The sequence below is a fragment of the Paroedura picta genome, chromosome 11 (genome assembly GCF_049243985.1).
Source record: "Paroedura picta isolate Pp20150507F chromosome 11, Ppicta_v3.0, whole genome shotgun sequence".
Lineage (NCBI taxonomy): Eukaryota > Metazoa > Chordata > Lepidosauria > Squamata > Gekkonidae > Paroedura > Paroedura picta.
The window spans coordinates 56,745,187-56,764,844 of NC_135379.1; the positions used below are offsets into that span (position 1 = coordinate 56,745,187).

Sequence of the window (19,658 nt, forward strand, 5' to 3'; positions counted from 1 at the left end):
ATTGGAACTGTGCCTGTGCAGACCAGCCACAGACATTTTTTCCTTCCTACCCTGCCCCCCCCCCCCATAATGTGGGTGCTCCATCCCATTGTACCCATGGCTGTGCGGTTTTTGTTGCTCTGCACCACATCGTCTAGTGGGACAAGCCACCATTCCCTCAGTTCCTCTTTTGCCTCTGTGTGCATTGGACATTTGTAGTCACTCTAGTGCAGGGGTAGTCAAACTGCGGCCCTCCAGATGTCCATGGACTACAATTCCCATGAGCCCCTGCCAGCAAACGCTGGCAGGGACTCATGGGAATTGTAGTCCATGGACATCTGAAGGGCCGCAGTTTGACTACCCCTGCTCTAGTGAATTTGATTCTTGGCCTTCTTCGTGAAGATCTTTGTTTCGCTTTTGTCTTCAGTAGAAAATTTATCTCTGTAGCTGGAAAGCACTCAGATTATTTTATGCTTGTGGTCCTTTCAAAGACAACCAAAGACTTATTTAAGAAATGCACCCAGTGGGCTACTAAAATCTCTACCTTGGATGGATGATCACCGATTGTGTTTCATGTGAGATGTGCCCAGAATTTATGGCAAAGGCTTGCTGTGACAGAGCCTTGTGTTTGAAGGCAGCCTTATGGGAAGGGGCATTGTCTGCCTTGGCTCCGCCCAGATCGATGACATCAGCTTATCGTCCGATAGTCCCGTCCACAAAACCTAAGCAGGGTCCACCATCGGTTCACTTGATCTCAACAGTTCTGGTTTCCAAGTTGGTTGCAGAGTCTGCAAAATGATCCTCCTCCACATCTGGAGAACTGAGGGACTCAGGAATGTCATGCCCTGGTCCTAAGACCCCTGAGGCAAAGAAGTCAGAGACTGCACCTCCACCCAAGCATAGACCTGTATTACCTGTTGCTCAGGTAGGACCTTCGGAAGAATCTAGACCACAGCTTCGGTGACAGCAGGCAGGACTTGTTCATAACGTCCTGATGTCTCCAATGTACTCGACTAGATGGGATGAACCTGACCAGATCCTGGAGCCTGACCTCTCACAGGGCCACTCTGTGAAACTGCCTTGGGAGCCTTCATGTTTGTTTCATGCATGTCTTTTCCTGAAACTAGTAACCCCAATTCTGTTCTAATAAAATGGAGGGCAGGTTTCAATTTAATGCCAGGGCCATTTGCATTGATGTGAGAGAGCTGTTACACTTGTACAGTGTACACTTGTAAGCTTGGAGTCATGTTTATAATTTCTCTCCCCCGTTCCATTTGCAGTTGTATAGCTCCCTCACATCTGGGCTATGTCCCCAGGGGCAGTGCATTGCTATATGCTTTGACACTTGTAATGCGCAATGGCCAGACTGCTCAGAGATCCTGTCTGGGTAAGAACGTTTTGACAGTACTATAACTCTACATTAGCCCAACAAAACAAAGTCAGAGGCAAGTGGCACCTTTAAGAAAAACAAAGATTAATACAGGGCGTGAGCTTTCAAGTGCAAGCACTCTTCCTGAGACTATGAACTGACCATCATGACAGTGGGAATATCTAGGGGCTTTCCGCACCGGGATCTTTGTAGCTAATTGGTTGCTGAATGAAAAATCGCCATTTAAAATAGTGGAATTCGTCGTTATGCATACCTGCCTTTGTAGTGGAATCCAGTTGCGTTTTGTAGCGTTTCCCACGGGCTTCCGGTCTCGGCAAAAATCGCTAGAAAGGAAGCGCTATTGCCAAGCTCGTCCCGCCCTTGGCCGTCAAGCAGCCAATGGGCAGCCGTTAGCATGCTCCCAAACAGCCCCTTTCCCTTTAAGAAAGTTTAAAAAAAAAAACAGACCCATTGCAACGAATCTGTGTTGATTCGTTGCAACGGAGAGACCCATCCAGCTGCCTGGTGTGTTTGAGCTGTCGTTTGATCGTTGCCACGCTCCCTCCGAGTGAAAAAAAAAATCCCCCCCCCTCTCACGGGCCCGATTTTCGGCTGAATGAATGTGTAAAAAATGAAGGGAAAATACATCAGCAAACGGGCTTTTCTGTTGTTTGTGCTTAGTGACTCTGTGGAGAAGCCGGGGAAGCCTCTAAACAGAAAGAGGCTCGCTGGTGCGTTTATCCCCGCTCGCTCAGAGAAAAAAAAAATGGCGATCGCTTCGCCGGAAGATCAGAGGAGAGAGCCAGGGGGAGGGACTTTGTAGAAACCGCAACAATGTTAATGCACAGGTCTTTTTCGCTAGTGTTGCAGATTGGTTGCAGGAGTGTATCGCTTTCCAGAGGGTGAATCCACTTTTGGGGATTTCCCTGAAAGCGCTACAAGGAAGCGCTTTTTGCAGATCGGTTTCAGGTGTGTGGCAGATTGTCAACGACGTTTTGCATAACGGCAAATCAATAGCGTTTTCAATTGGCAACCATTGTGCGATTTTGAAGGCGTGCGAAAAGCCCCCCAAATTAGCCCTCAGTTTCCACAGTTAGAATAAAGAAAACTTTTTTTCATATTTCATTCATTCCAGTTCGCTCACAATCTCAGCCTTTGGTCAATAGAAATGTTGCTCAGTTCCTGCTTGGCTTCAGCCTCTTCATTCATGCCCAAAATAAAAAGACTAGAAGCTTATGTAGTTTTTAAGAAGGAAAACTGAGAGATTGCTGGGACATTAAATTCCCTAACGGTGCAGGAACCCCTGTCATTGATCATGAATCAGAGAATCCCACATTTATTTTTAATTTTTTAAAAAGAGAGCCCTATGTCGCAAAGGAAACAAAAGACAGATGGCCAAAATAGTATTTCAGATGACAGAAGAGCTTCTTCATCGCCAGCGTCAGCTCCTTGTTTTTTTCCTTTGCCACCACATTAGATTCTCTGAGTAGGCTTCTTCCTTATTCAATTTATTTCCTTATCAGTGAGTTTGCTATCCCTGGGGGAATGGGTTCCATGGGAGCATTAAAAATTGGCTGGTGTGTTCAGTGTGTTTAAGAGAGTTTAAAGTGCTATCTGTTAAATGAGATGCACGACATAGACCTTGGCAATTTATGCTTTTCCAAACGGCAGCTGAGCGGGTCGTACTCACTAAATTACAATGCCTGTATGGGCTATCTGATAATTGGTAGAGTAGCGCCTGCCCACCCGTGTCTTCATTTCCCCTTCTGTTAACAGCCATTTTATTATCCTTCTGATGCAGAAGGGTAAATTATTTTTCACCCTCCAGAGGTTAGATGCAAGTGCAGCTGTTGAGCATACGCAAATGAAATGTGTGCTAGTTAAGATAAATAAAAAAGCAATAGAAGCCTCGAATGCCATATTCCTAGTATGCTGATCATGCTGGATTTACGAGCTGCCTGTTATGTACGAGCTCCAGGCCAGGCTGGATTCTGGAGATTTTTGATTGGGGGGAGCACTTGGTCATGAAATTGGGCTCACTGTGGGTGGGCAGGTAGTTGTGAGTTCCTGCATTGTGCAGGAGGCTAGAATAGGTGACTCTGGGGGTCCCTTCCAACTCTATAATTCTATGATCCTAAGACATTAATCTTTCGGGTGCACATTGTGTGTACAGTGAAGGTTCAAGAAGTGTAAGTCTTTAAAAGCACCTGCTGCCCTCTGGTATGGAGTCTTCTCTTTTGCTGTTATGATGAGCCCTTTCACATTTCCCCACTCAGAGGTAAAAAAAAAAATTCCTTCCATAACTAAAGTGATGTTCCCTCATTGACTGAGCAGCTCAAGTAGTGTGGTTTCTTTGCTATAAAATAATAAAACGGACTGTCCCGCCCTGTCATTGACAGATTTGACTTTAGCTCAGCTCTGAAGCTGTATGGGAAGGTATAAGAGCCCTCTTCACTAAACCCTTTTCAAAATGGCACTGAGACAATTTGATTTAACATAGGGGGAAAGGGTAGATGGAATGAGGAAATAAAACTTTGTTGTGAAAACCCAGTAGCTGTACAGTTTGTTGATCTGAACTTCAAGCTTTAGAGAGCTATCAAAGCTTTTTCTTCATTTCAGGGTTCTTCTTTACACCAAGAGGCTTTTATTTCTGTGTTTACCAAATACTTGTCTTAATTTTTGAGTTCCATTTCTTTGAAGGCTGGTATCAAACAGAGTACCCCAAATTCACTTCCTTAGAAACACCAGTATCTCTGTAACTTTTGAGATGTTTGAAGCAAGTTTCTTCTCACACAAGCCTAGGAAAATTCTTTACTAGTTTCTTCCCACTTCCTTTGGCCTGAATTGGGAATATCACACCACTCCCAAAATTCCTCTACCTGATACCTTTCCCACTCCTCCCAACTGTGTAGAACTGTGCTGAATCCAGACTAGTAGTCAAAATATTTGCTGTGACTAAATTTTCCTCAGAATAGATGTTACTTAGCTAAGGCCCAGAAAGATCTCCAGACATAGGTCCTATAGCTCTCAACAGACTCCTCTCACAGCTGTTGCTGGCCAATAAGAGTTCAAGCGCTCTTCCTCAGTGAAGAATTTAACCCTCAGGTGGTGGCCTCAGGTGGCAGCCCTTGTTCAGTCATCACTGTCACTAATGCAATCCTGTGCCAAAGAGGAGTCTCTCCTATTGTTGGTAATGCAAAAAAATGGAGAGGTCCCTTTCCTATCATTGACAATATGTATGGGGATTAAGGGAGCTTGTGACAGCCTGGTCCTCCATGTCCACTTTTACAATTCTGTCCAAGACCCCTGGGTCAGCAGAGCCTTCTGATACCGAAAGAGGAGGGGTTCCTCTCTTTCTCTGACCTTAAGTCTCTCCTACACAGCCTGGAGAAGACCTGGAGCCTCTTCCCTTGCCTGTAGTTTGGTTCCTTGTATGAGCCAGGCTTAACCATGAACATGCCTAGCAACCATCTCTAATCTTCCACACCGGCTCCCTGTTGGCTTGACAACCGTACGTACATACACAAAACCTATATTGGCATTATACAAGGCAGTCCGATTGATTTGATAATAATGCATAAAACTGATAAAAATCCCAGTTAAAATCTTAACTATGACTCTGACAATGCGATAGTTACTGACCTGGAGCCAGACATCCTGGAATGTGAAGTTAAATGGGCCTTAGGAAGTCTGAGAAACAATAAAGCTAGTGGTGATGGCAGCATTCCAGCTGAACTATTCAAAATCTTAAAAGACAATGCAGTAAAAGTGCTACACTCAATATGCCAGCAAATTTGGAAAACTCAACAATGGCCATAGGATTGGAAAAGGTCAGTTTACATTCCAATTCCAAAGAAGGGCAATGCCAAAGAATGTTCAAACTACCGCACCATTGCACTAATTTCTCATGCTAGCAAAGTTATGCTCAAAATTTTACAAGCTAGGCTCCAGCAATATGTGGACCGAGAATTTCCAGAAGTACAGGCAGGATTTCGAAGAGGCAGAAGAACCAGAGATCAAATTGCCAACATACGCTGGATCATGGAGAAAGCTAGGGAGTTCCAGAAGAACATTTACTTCTGCTTCATTGACTATGCTAAAGCCTTTGATTGTGTGGAGCACAACAAATTGTGGCAAGTTCTTAAAGAGATGGGAATACCAAAGCATCTTATTTGTCTCTTGAGAAACTTATATGCAGGTCAAGAAGCAACAGTGAGAATTGAACATGGAATCACTGATTGATTCAATATTGAGAAAGGAGTTTGGCAAGGCTGTATACTGTCTCCTTGCCTATTTAACTCGTATGCAGAGCACATCATGAGAAAGGCAGGATTAGAGGAGTCACAAATTGGGATCAAGATTGCAGGGAGAAATATCAACAACCTCAGATATGCAGATGATACCACTCTAATGGCAGAAAGTGAAGAGGAACTAAAGAGCCTGTTGATGCGGGTGAAGGAGGAGAGTGCAAAAGTTGGCTTGAAACTCAACATCAAGAAAACAAAGATCATGGCATCCGGCCCTCTCAATTCCTAGCAAATAGATGGGGAAGAAATGGAGATAGTGACAGATTTTATTTTCCTGGGCTCCAAGATCACTGCAGATGGGGACTGCAGCAAAGAAATTAAAAGATGCTTGCTCCTGGAAAGCTATGGCAAATCTAGACAGCATCCTAAAAAGCAGAGACATCACCCTGCCAACAAAAGTGCGTTTAATCAAGGCTATGGTATTCCCAGTTACAATGTATGGCTGTGAAAGTTGGACCATAAGGAAGGCCGGGAGTCAAACAATTGAGGCTTTTGAACTCTGGTGCTGGAGAAAACTCTTGAGAGTCCCTTGGACTGCAAGGTGAACAAACTGGTCAGTCCTAGAGGAGATTAGCCCTCACTGCTCCTTAGAAGGCCAGATCCTGAAGATGAAACTCAAATACTTTGGCCACCTCATGAGAAGGAAGGACTCCCTGGAGAAGATCCTAATGCTGGTAGCGATCGAGGGCAAAAGAAGAAGGGGACGACAGAGAATGAGGTGGCTGGATGGAGTAACTGAAGCAGTTAATGGACTCCGGGGAATGGTAGAGGACAGGAAGGCCTGGAGGATCACCGTCCATGGGGTCCCAATGGGTCAGACACAACTTCTCACCTAACAACAACAATGACTCTGACGAGAAAACCGAACACTCTGTAATAATCTGGCTACTTTCTCGAGTCCCTCAGACACCGTATCAACAAGAAGATTGTGAAGTTTGACTGAGTCAGAAGGATTAGTGTTCTTGACTAACAAATTCTCCATGTCAAATTTACGTTGGGGCTCATAAAAGACTAAAGACTCACTATCACCAGCACCACTTGGACATGGTCTGTTTTCGGGGGATATCCCTCAGGATCTGCCTTCCAGCACTGCAGGTGGCATTACATGGAACCTTGCCAGTGAGGTGGCCCTGCACAGATGTGGTCTGATTAAAATGTCGACGTATGGGGCCATTTGGCCTAGTATTAAAGGGCCTTAACCTGTACTAATTATTTTCCTTCTACTGACCAGCTGTAGATTTTCTGTGGTTTCCCAAAAACAAGGATCTTAGATTTATTGAATTTACGTTATTGAAACTGAGTTCTAACTTATTCACCTTGCAATATCCAGACACTGTTTTTAATAATCTTTTAAGGGCATGACAACCAAGACCTGCTTCCAGTAGCTCGGGCAATTCCATAAAGGGGCCACTTGGTGCCTTATCTGGGTCATGCCTTGCTGTGGGAGGTCCAGGCTCAGACAGTGAGCTCCATGTACACATGGTGTTCTGTAGCCAAGTCCCACCTGATAGCTTGTAATTTTACAATCTCATGAAATTTTTAAAAAGAATAACCCCCTAGCCAGTTTGGTGTAGTGGTTAGGAGTGCGGACTTCTAATCTGGCGAGCCGGGTTCAATTCTGCAGCCAGCTGGGTGGCCTTTGGCACTGATAAAGCTGTTCTGATCGAGCAGTAATATCAGGGCTCTCTCAGCCTTGCCTTCCTCACAGGGTGTCTGTGGTGGGGAGAGGAAAGGGAAGGAGATCGTAAACCGCTTTGAGACTCCTTCGGGTAGAGAAAAGCAGCATATAAGAACCAACTCTTCTTGTTGTTGTTGTATTTCTCTCCCCTGGATCTGAAAGATTAAGTAGTTGCACAGAATTGATTCTTCAGCAAGGATCTTGAGTTGGGTGTTTAAAAAGAACAATGAAGCCTTGCCTTGGGTTTCAATTTATGAGGAGTCAGCAGAAGGGGGAAAATGGATCCCTGCAGCTCCTAATTGCCTTGAACTTGGTTGTTTACCTCGGTATACTCCACAGCAGCACTTGCCGGTCAATTTCCATCTATCACAAGATCAAGCAGGAGCTCAGAGTCAGCTCTTCCTCTTATTTGCAAATATCGTCTCTAAAAATAGGCATCTCAAGCTGGATTTAGTTCCTAGCACAGGCATGTTGGATGGGGTCCCAGGTTTTCTCTCTTTTCTCCCCTGAGTTGCCCTCTCCACACACGCCCGCAGATACACCTGGGCGCAAAGGCATTTGGCATTTCTTTGCAGAAGGCAGAACTGGATCGGACTGTTGTATTTCTGTCGTGTTGAAAGTGGGCCAGAGCAAGGGGGTGCCGTAAGGACAACGGGCTGGAGGCATGGTTATCGATATACTTTTACTTCTGCCTTCCTGCAGTCTGAGGTTGCTCAGGTGGACAAACCGGGTTGACCACCCCCATTTTCATCTTCACAACAAACCTGTGTGTGAGAGAAAGAAAGAGCAACATGCCCCGGGTTACCCATTGAGCCTCATGCCAGAGAAGGGATTTGAACCTGGATCTCCCACATCCTCGTAGCTCCAGGCCGGCCTCTGAGAATACCACAGTTGACCATTCCCGACTCATTCCATAACTCTCAGCCGAGCATGAATGTGTATGAGTCCAGACTGTAACATTCCCACGTGCCAAGTATTTTAAAAATCTACCAATTAAAACAATCAGTTTAAACAGCGGACGAGAACAAAATTTAAAAAAAAATTGCAGCTGGAATAATATGTGACTCACAGGCAAAGAAACTGAAGAATTCTGACACTTGTTCTATGAAGTCAGGATTTTTTTTTTTAAGTGTTAGTCATAATTAAGCAGACAACACACACACACAGCTCTTGGTATGAATTATTCATTGCAACAACTCAGTGTGCACTCAAGGGTACCATATAATTCTTAATTACCTTATTTTTTTTAATTCACAGATATGCAGGCTGTCATAGCTGTTGCAAGGAGGCGTGGAGAAAGACTGGATGTTTCTGATTGGAATTGTTAGACAGCAGGCAAAGAGAAAGGAAAAGGGATGTGTATCGGGACATAGAGTTAACTAGCCATTCACATTAGCTGATAGCAGCAGGAAGCTGCATGAGAGTTTAGGGCACATCTGTTGCTGGGGGTGGGGGCGCAATGAAAGAGCTGGGTTTTACCTCGAAAATTGGCTGGGAGGGTTGTATTTACTTCATTTATACCCTGCCTTTCTTGCTGGTGGGAGCCTGAAGTAGTTTTACATCCTTCTCCTCCTCTTTGTCCTTGCAATAGCCCTGCGAAGTAGGTTAGGAGGAGAGTGCGTGACAGTTGCAAGATAATCTTCTGGAGCAGAGCATGGATTTGAACCTGGGTCTCTCAGATCCTAGTCCAGCATTCTAACCCAGGGGTAGTCAAACTGCGGCCCTCCAGATGTCCATGGACTACAATTCCCAGGAGCCCCTGCCAGCATTCGCTGGCAGGGGCTCCTGGGAATTGTAGTCCATGGACATCTGGAGGGCCGCAGTTTGACTACCCCTGTTCTAACCGTTCTACTGAGCAGCCTGTCAGGAGAGAAGCAGCCTGGAGAACTGCTGAAACTCACACAATTCCCCTGTTGGTTCTGTTATATTATTTGACCCAGGCTATGCTGTAAATTCAGTTCATTGTCCTGCATTTGCAAAGCAACAAGTAGGTTTGTATTTTGTACTGGCCACCGTGACGTCCTAAATGGCATTACAGTTTTATAAATCCCAACATTCAGGAATGTTAGAGCCAGCACACTGCCATGATTAGAGTCTCAGACTAGAACCTGGGAGACCCAGATTCGAATCCCCACTCTACCATGGAGCTTTGGTAGGCGACCTTGGGCCAGTACAACAACAGCTACTGCCTCCAGTTTTCAGCATCACACAGAGCTGGAAGAGATCACAAAAGGCCATCTAGTCCAGCCCCCCGCCTTCTTGGTGACTTAAAAATCACACACACCTTTTCCAAAAGGCATGTGGTGAAAGTGAACAACAATTCAGACTTTTTGTTTCTGACTAATGAGCATCACCTGCCGATTTTCGGTGATGGCTTGCTTTGTGACTAGACCAGATAACACAACCTGGCATTTAATTCAGCGATATTCATTTAATGTGACTGATTCTGCCTCTGTGTTGTTTTTCTAACTTTTGCATTTTTTATTTCTTAAGCGAATGAAGTCTGGACAATAAGCTGAAATGCGAATCATTGATGAATCAGTGCAGTAGTTGTTGTCCTTAAGAAGCATCAAGCGCTTTTCATCTGTATTAATCCTATGAATTGGAATAAATGATCAAAAAGCTCTCTGAAACCTTAGTGCCGCCTGCTTTGCCAAGCTAGCACAGTAGATCACACGCTTCTAGCAGCATGTGGAAATGGGGGATGTTGTGAAATGTTGGCATTTCTTTGAATTTAATTTCTGTGCCTCTGCGTCCATCTTTCTAAAGAAAGCACAAATCAGAAGAAAAAAATAGAAAGTGACGTTTAGCCGTTCGGCGTGAATCACTGGTCCTATATTCACAGCTTTTAATGCCAATCAAATCTCTTCGTACAAATAAGCCATAAGTGGCAACGTGAATGGCATCTTACAACAGCAATAAGAGGAAGCGTGTATTTTACTATTTTTACTATAATTTTCCACCCCCACTGGTTTTGCAACGCCTTCCTTATATGGGAGCTGTGCGACAGCTTGAATCTGTGGTTGACCAGAAAGTTCAAGAAACAAATGAAATGGGACATGCAAGTACTTAACAGGGGTAATCAAACTGCGACCCTCCAGATGCCCATGGACTACAATTCCCATGAGCCCCTGCCAGCATTTGCTGGCAGGGGCTTATGGGAATTGTAGTCCATGGGCATCTGGAGGGCTGCAGTTTGACTACCCCTGACTTAGGAGATGGTTTCATTAGCCACACCCACTTATTTGGCTGCCACCAATGATTGATGGCAGGGTTCAGATGCAGTGTGTGGGACCAGTCAGAGAGTGAGAAATAGAAGAGCAACTCATGTCCTTTAGTTTCCAGTTTACGAAGGAAAGTCCATCAGGACCCAGTGGAGAGCACCCATTACTTCTGCGTCCTTCCAGCTGCAGCGGCTCAATATTTAACACTGAATCAGATTCAAGGTTCTGATTCTTACCTTCAAACCTACATGGTCTGGGAGCCCTGTATCTATGGGGCTGCCTCTTCCGCTACAGCCCCCAAAGAACATTGAGATAGAGCGATCAAAAATGTCCAGGGTCCCTGGCCCCAATAAGAAAACTGGCCTCAACCAGCCCTGGCCCAGCATGGTGGAATGTTCTACCTAGTGAGATCAGGGCCCTCCAGCACCTTCCGGAGATCCTGTAAGATGGAACTGTTCCACCAGACCTACGGGGGAGGCCAGAAAGATGGTGGCCTCCCTGCCTGAGAAGCCAACTGACTTGACTAAACACCAACTTACCCTCCTCAGAAAGATTTTAACTGTAAAGAGGAGGTGATTTTTAAACATAAATTTAAAACCTAATTTAATGTATAATTGGTTTCCCCCCCCCTCCCCTTAGGGCTTGGGCCAATATTACTGTGCCCGAGCCATCAAGTGATCAACCCCTTTTGATATATTTCCGTTCCTTGAGATCTGCCTGATTCTTGACCGACCCAGTAGTTCTCTGTTTGGAAAATGACGTTAGTTGTTAATTATTACCACTGATGTAATATTGTAGAGTTTTAGAAGTATTTTATCGGGAGATTGTTTTATACTATTGATATTGTTGTTTTATTGTTATGGGTTGGATCTGTATTTTACATGCTTAGAATCATAGAAAAATAGAGTTGGAAGGGACCTCCTGGATCATCTAGTCCAACCCCCTGCACTATGCAGGACACTCACAACCCTATTGCTCATCCATTGTAACCTGCCACCCCCTTGAGCCTTCACAGAATCAGCCTCTCCGTCAGATGGCTATCCAGCCTCTGTTTTAAAATTTCCAAAGATGGGAAACCCACCACCTCTTGAGGAAGCCTGATCCACTGAGAAACCACTCTAACTTGTAAACCAATGCGAGCCAGTTCGCTGAGAGTGGCAGTCATACAAATCCAAATAATAATAAATAATAAATAACATTTTATTAAATACTAGCTTCAAAGCCCATTCCTAAGAATGGGCCTTGAAAGGGTCCCCTCGCCTGGCCCCTTGCTAGGCAGCTTAAGGTGGCTTTGGGACGCAGCTCGCAGCCAAATCAAGTGGGGCGGGCGAGGGCTGGGCAACTCATTAGCAGGGCCGAGACAGAGCTCCTTAGCAGGCAGTCAGCAGCCCTGGAAGCCCTAGTGAGCAGGCCTAGCCTAGCAGGCCAGGAGGGCCTCTCCCGTTACCTGCTGCTGGCTCCAGGTACTGAGGCATCTGAGAGCAAAGAGGCTAGAGTCCAGGGCCGGAGGGCGGGAGCTGCAGGGGCAGGGCCAATCAGGGCAAAGCTGGCTGCACCCTGATTGGCCCTATTCCAACTTGGACAGCCGGACACGTCCCACCCCCCGGACTGTTTCAGAAATATATAGAGGAACAACAATGGATAAGGATGTAATTTATGGTATTGTTTAAATTTGATGTTACCCACCCTGAGCCATCCAGAGAAGGGCAGGATATAAAAATGAAATAATTATTATTGATCTCTGCCATATCTGTCAGCTGAGCATAGCATGATATGGTGGGTGGGGTCAGTCATGAATGATTATAAACTTGGTATTGCAAGAGCAACATTGGCTTAGCTGCTGTGACATCACTGATGGCCTGACCAGATTTGGCTTAGGCAGCTGAGTGCTAAAAGACTAATGAAAACACATACATTATTGTCTGACACTGTGGTACTGCAGAGTTCAATTGAAATCCATTGACCATAGCTAAAGAGATGACACTGCTGGAGTGCAGTGGTGTGTATGGCACTCAAGATCTGGAAGGAGCACATGCTCGGTGTCATAGCATTCCCTGCAGAAATGGAAAATGAGCTGTCGGGCTCAGGATCCAATCACAGCCATTCAGTGATTTCAACTCACTGTTACTGTATTATCGCTGTCTCTACTGAAATAGAGTTTTATGTCATCGAGACATGCTATGGTTCCTTACAATTACATACAGGAAATGAAGCCTTAATTCTTCCGAAATTTTTACCTTCCGTATGTATCATTTAACTACTCCATGTCATTGTAGCGTTTTTCTGTCTTCGAGACTGGCATGTTATGCTTGCCATGGTTTTTCAAGGAAGATTTTCACATAAGCCCTACTCTGATAGATTTTGTCCCTGCAACCTTGACTAGATCAATACCGCTTTCTAAGCTCTGCTTGAATACTGTGTGGTTGGGTTTTTTTTAAAGAAATTAGGGATGCTGTGCGGTTGGGTTTTTTTTTTTAAAGAACATTAGGGATGCTGTGTAGTTGGGTCTTTTAACGAAATTAGGGATGCTGTGTAATTGGGGTTTTTTTTAAAGAACGTTAGCGATGCTGTGTGGTTGTTTTTGTTTTTTTTTTAGAACATTCAGGAATACTGTATCAAGCCACCTACACCCTGGAAACTTTGTTCTGTTTGTTTAGGGATAATGATTCCAAAATTACTTTGGTGGTAGAAGACCTTGCTCCAGTCCCTTTACCCCTATGTAAATGTGTCTGGGGTTGCATCAAAAAAAGATGAATAAGAATTTTCTGCTTGGGATTAGTAAGTCATCATCATGCCCTGTTGTGTCTGTAGACCCAAAGAGACCCTTTGCTCGGGAGCTGAGACTGGGATCCTGAGCCTATACTAGGGATCTGTCAGTCCCAAAGTTTTAGCCAATCACTGGACAGACTTTATGGACCAGTTACAAGCCTCCAGTTCAGTCAATGGCGTGTTCTGGCGGGAGGCTAGAGAATGTATATAAGTTCAACAGTTCTGACTATTGGTGTTGAGTGTTCCCATGTCCCACTAAAGTTATTGGGCATTTGAAGCTGAGTGCCTGTCATTTTGCTGATCCTATGGATTTAATATCCTCACTAGGACTGCACTGCAAGAGACTTGTGCCTTAAATGGAGAAGGGAGAGCAGCTTACAGGGGAGGCTTCTAGGCAGCAACCTTTAGGAGGCAGCTGAACAGCAACTGACAATCCACAAGCTACATAAGTATGAAGACCCCTTAACAATCACATTGTGAAGGAGCCCTAACCATACAGTACCGCAAGACCTCTGGAACCTTGGCGCCCACAGCACGTGCCACAGGTGCTACGAGGATCAACTGCCTCTGCCCATGTGGTTGACTTGAAGCTGACCCAGCACATCTGTAACCTGTTCTCCTTCCTGTTTTCTTTCTTTCACAGCTGTTCAGCTTTGTGTCCCTGCCCACTGACGTCCTGGAAATAGAGGTGAAGGACAAGTTTGCAAAGAGCCGGCCGATCATTAAGCGCTTCTTGGGGAAGCTTTCCATGCCAGTTCAGCGGCTGCTGGAGAGACATGCCATAGGGTAAATCTGTGGGGCATAGCCATGTGTTCTTTAAGCCCCACTTTCATGATGAAAGGGAAATGATAGTTGTTACTAGGGATGCTAGTCCCCAGGTGGGACCTGGAGATCCCCTGGAATTATAGCTCATCTCCCAACTAAAGAGATTTGCTTCCCTGGAGAAAATGGCAGCCTTGGGGGCCGGACTATGTCAATCAACAGTTGCATGGGTTTTATACAAGATAGAGAGAAACAGAGTTTGGAACACATGGACTTATACAAATGCAGGATAAATAACCCAGTTGTATATCAGCTGGGATATGACATAATACCGGAGAGCGTATTTTGCTTGATTCTCCCCTCCCCCCATATTTGCAGGTGCTCTGTTTCTGATGCCTGATAGTTGTTTCAGATAACTAAGCCATGAACTAATACTCTCCATGATAACATGGTGTGATCTCGTTTTCAGGTTCTGTTTCAAGTTACTAGATTTCCATGCATTTTCCTTACCCGGAAGAGTCATCAGTGGCTTGTGGACCCTCTGTTGATAGAATCACAATGAACCTGAGATCTCACCGTATTGTTACTTACTGTGTCATTACAGCCAGTCTGTTTGATTAGTATATCCACCATTTCTAAAAGTGTTTCAAAATATGGGTGGGATGGGAGCATCCCAGGCTCAATCGCTGGCCTGTGCCTTCAACTATGGAGAGCTGCTACCAGTTTGAGTAGACAATACTGTTGTTGGCAAAACATCACACACACACATCTCTTATTATGATGCTGTATCAATTAAATCTTGGACTACCCTCACCATAAATATGAGGGAGGAGAGAATACCTGTGAAACAAAGTAAATCTGGTCAGTGCCTCAAACCAGTGGCGGTTTTGCCTGCCCCAAGGCTTTCCATTAAGGGATTTTATGGGTTTATATTGTATTTTATGGATTATACTAGATTCAAAGCCCGTTCGTAAGAACAGGCTTTGAAAGGGCTCCCCCCCCCCCCGCTGCGGCCATTTCCCCATAGTGTGCCAAGCGCGTCTGAAGCGAGCCCCAACTCCCTCCCCCCCGGGGACTCTGCAGCTTCCCTTGGTCAAGGCTAGGGCTAGAAGATATATAGACCCTCCTCCCCCCTCTTTTTCTTCCTTTCTATTCTGGATGCCCTTTCATCTGAGGCATTATATTTTACTGCCCATCTGTGACACTTCTGTATTTTATTACACCACTCCCCCTTGGCATGGATTGATATAGGGTTCACCAAACCAATTGGGGGTTAAATTGTGAGATGGGAAGTTTGATTGGGTTACTCCGTTGCTGTTTACTTGTACTTCTGAGCTATTAAGGTTTTATTGTACTTTATAGGAAATCTGATGGTTTAAATTGTAACCTGCCATGAGTCAGACTGGAATGAATGAATGAATGAATGTGCAATGTAGGTATTTTTAAATGATAAAAATAATGATAAAAAGTAGTTAAAAGGAATGAAGTTAAAATTTGCAAACCCTACATGTGCAGGGAAAGTAACAAGAGATTAAACATCAAGCATAACTTTATCATGGATACTAGCTACAAAGCCCGTTCCTATGAACAGGCCTCGGAAGGGTCCCCTTCCCTGGCCAGGCAGCTTAAGGTGGCCTTGGGCAGCAGCTTACAGCCAGATCAAGTGGGGCGGGTGGGGGCTGGGGCGGGCAGCTCATTAGCAGGGCTGACAGAGCTTCTTAGCAGTAAATTAGTCAGCTCCTTAGCAGTCCTTAACGAGCAGTCAGCAGGACGGGAGGCCCTTGTCAGCAGGCCCAGCCCAGCAGGCCAAGGGGCCCTCCACTTTGCAAGCCCTCCACCACAAACCTTTGCCCAGGGCCCTCTCCCCTTACCTGCTGCTGGCTCCAGGCACTGAGGCATCTGAGAGCAAAGAGGCTAGAGTCCAGGGATGGAGGGCGGGAGCTGCAGGGGCAGGGCCAATCAGGGCAAAGCTGGCTGCACCCTGATTGGCCCTATTCCAACTTGGACAGCCAGACACGTCCACCTCCTAGGCTGTTTCATAAAAATATAGAGAAACAACAATGGATAAGGATTCTCGGCACTCATTGTATACTGAGGACCAAGCATGCTTGGGGTCAGCTGTAGAATGTGATTCTTCTGACTTCTCCTTCTCATTAATTTCTTCCGTCTTGACTATCTGCCATGGGAAACCTACTTCACTGTGGGGACTTTGAGGATATCAATGTACATTTCAAATATGAACCTCACATGCAATCTCTTGTGCCTCATTGTTGACCCAGACAAACTGAATGTGCAATCTGTAGTACATCAAAACTTTCTGGTTGCTACACATCCTCAGAGAAGTTTATCTATCATGGCCATCTTCGTGCTGAGAAACCTGTGAAAATTCTCCAGGAAAACTACAGCATTTTTTTGAAGGACACCAAATTCTATTATGAATGAATTGTTCAATTGTACAAATAGTACTTTTAACTAAGTTGTGGCTGTAGTAAATAAAATAATTGTAAGTCTACCAATTGATGTTTTACAGGGACAGGGTTGTCAGCTATACTCTGGGGCGCAGGTTGCCGACAGATCATGTCAGTGGGCAGCTGCAGTTTCGATTTGAGATCACGTCTTCAATTCATCCAGGTAGGGACCCTGAGATGCTTGAGATGATGGCCTTGGCTAGGGTTCTTTGCTATAGATAATCATCAGGTGTGAAGGAATGGTAGTGTTTTACCGGTGAGAATACCTTCCGAGTTTTCTGTCTGCTTCTGGATTTTCAGTATATGGGATGACCTGCACTCTTACTAAACCACCTAAAAGTCATAATTCCCAGTCCTCTCTATCCATGATACCAGTTGGTCTAGGTCAGTGGTTCTCAACCTGGGGGTCGGGACCCCTTTGGGGGTTGAATGACCCTTTCACGGGGGTCACGGCAGGACAAGCAGCTTGGCCGGGGGGGGGCTGCCACTGTTGCTGCTCTTCCTGCAGGTGCCTGCACTTGGCCGTCAGCCACTCCAGCAGTGCCTCCAGCGCAGTGCAGTCTCCAGCCAGCCACTCCAGGTGGCGAGGAGGCTTGGTAGGACAAGATGCAGAACTGGACCGAGAAACCCCAGAAAATTTTTTTATATATATCATAATGAACAATGGTTCTTCACGCCATTGGTCAGTTTTGGTTTAATTTCCATGAAAGAACACTGGCATCATTTTATGGCTGGAGGGTCACCACAACATGAGGAACTTTATTAAAGGGTTGCGGCATTAGGAAGGTGGAGAACCACTGGTCTGGGTCCTCTGAAAGTTACAAAGCCGTCCTGTACAGAGCGTTATAACACACATCTATGATATCAATGTGCATGATCAACATAGTGAATGAGCACTATGTGCAAGAGGCACTGTGCCAGACTCATGAGACATCAACTCTAGAGGCAGATCGCTTCTATAGCATTTGTGTTTTCTCAGAGGCAAGCGGAACCTCTTGGGGTGTTTGATGCTGGGTCGTACATTCACTTTTACAAGGTTATAAGTGGAGACTTTGCTTTCAGAACATTGTGTTGAATCAGATAGCATTTTAACCTAGGCTGTTAACCAGGTCCTGCTAGAACTAAAATTTTAAGGCATGAAATCAACCTGGTTAAAAAAGTTTAAATGATATTTAAATTAAGAAATTCAGTTTTTAAAAGTGGAGACAGGAGCTTTTTTTTTTTTTTTTTGGCTTGCTTTTGAAGTCATTGCTTTTTACCCACCCTCTTTCAGGAGGTTGTATGAAGTGGTCCTTCGTTTGAAGCCTGTCTGAAACAGGAAGCACTTGTCATTTAGCTCTTATACATTTCTGTAGGTGTTTTTGGCTAACATAGTGCCCTGCTGTGTAAACCCAGGATCCAGCAAACAAATGCACTTAGCTCAGTCACTCCTTCTCTTTTTTGCTTCCAGCAGATGACGAAGAGGTCTCGATCGCTGCAGATCCCGAGTCAGCTGAATTCCAGGAAAGCCCCATGAATAACTCGGTGGAGGAAATCTTTGGTGAGCCTCCGTGCGCCAGCACAGTGAGCTCAGAAAGTGCAGCTCCAGAGAAGCTGAACGGATGGCCAGTGATCTGCATCAATGTTGATAGCTCTGGTGTTGGGAACCCCACCCACAACCGCCTCTCAAAAGAAGAGCTAGCGGGAAACGGGGAGATTGAGGCAATGCCAGCAGATGTGGCTGATCCCGTGGAATCCGTCCCAGGGGAGATGATGCCTTCCCTGAGTGCTGCGGATCTTACTGAGCAACTGACTCTGCTGGCGTGCACACCCCCGGAACCTGAAGTTAGGGAACACAATAAAGTCAATTCTGTCACTCAGGGAGACAATGACCTCTTGAGCCACATAGAAACTCTGTCTATTGAGGAGGTGACTGGGGACACACAGGCTGTCAAGGACCAGGAGAAAAGCCAAGACGATGGAGCCTCAGCCCAAGAGGAGCAGGAGGAGGAGGAAGAGGAGGAGAACAAACTGCAGCTAAGGACAGCCGTGAAAAGGAAGAACAGGCCGTGTTCCTTGCCAGTGTCCGAACTGGAGACAGTGATAGCATCTGCTTGTGGGGAGCCGGAGACTCCCCGCACCCACTATATCCGGATACACAACCTCCTGCACAGTTTGCCTTCTGCCCAGATGAGCAGTGATGGAGAAGGAGAGGAAGATCAGGGCAGTGTTGAGAATGATGAGGAACTGACGGTCAAAGAGGTGTCAGAAAAGGATGCGGTCAGTGAGATGGAAACCATGATGGCCGAACCCCCTGCGGAAGACACAGCCGAAGAGGACTTTGTTCGGGGAACGGTGCCTCGGAGCACCTCCATCGAACACCTTGCTGACTTAAACGAACCTCTTCTGGAGGGGGAAGGTCCTAGGACCGAAAGTGAGAGTGAGCTGAGTCCCAGGCCGAATGGTGAATGCGAAATGTGTGACACGTCCTGCTATAGCCCGTCCTGCTACAGCACTTCCTGTTACAGCACATCCTGTTACAGCACTTCCTGTTACAGCACGTCCGGTCCAGAGAGTACCAACCGGTTCTCGAGCCATACCCGGTTCTCCTCTGTTGACAGCGCAAGGATTTCTGAAAGCACAGTTTTTTCTTCACAGGATGATGAGGAAGAGGAGAACAGCGCTTTTGAGTCAGTACCGGACTCGGTGCAAAGCCCTGAGTTTGACAGGGAACAGGTGGATGGCTCCACCCACTGGCCTGAGGAACTGGTAGCTCATGGCATGAATCTGCAGAGAACGGTGGAAAACGTAGAGTCTCCAGTAGCAGGCCCCAGCAACAGAAGAGAAGGTTAGATTTGGAGAAACAGTACCTTAACTATCTCTCATAGGCATTCCAAGGTTTTTCTCTCAAAGGCATGCTCAGTTCCATTGGGGGACTTCAAACCCGGCTTAGGAAGAGAGGAGCTAAATGCTAAGGGGTTCTCTGAAGAGGTTGTTGTTTTTTCCCAGTATAATAATTGAGGTGTGATGCCTGAATTATACTTCTTTTGATTGTGCTTTTGTGTCATGCGCAAATAAGGAATTGAGCTCTCACACACCTAACTGGATATCACACACACCGCA

General features: G+C 45.7%; 1 protein-coding gene across 9 annotated transcripts in view; it reads left to right on the forward strand.

Moving 5' to 3' along the window:
* HECW1 (HECT, C2 and WW domain containing E3 ubiquitin protein ligase 1) overlaps positions 1 to 19,658 on the forward strand; it is a 237,510-nt gene that overhangs the window by 145,947 nt on the left and 71,905 nt on the right. For 5 of the 9 annotated variants that reach the window (XM_077302971.1, XM_077302969.1, XM_077302973.1 and 2 more), the window contains 3 exons: positions 13,970 to 14,112; positions 16,619 to 16,719; positions 18,007 to 19,383. In XM_077302971.1, the coding sequence (XP_077159086.1) occupies positions 13,970 to 14,112; positions 16,619 to 16,719; positions 18,007 to 19,383 (1,621 nt within the window). The remainder of the gene's footprint in view (positions 1 to 13,969; positions 14,113 to 16,618; positions 16,720 to 18,006; positions 19,384 to 19,658) is intronic. The other 4 variants (XM_077302972.1, XM_077302974.1, XM_077302976.1 and 1 more) reach the window with 3 other exon arrangements.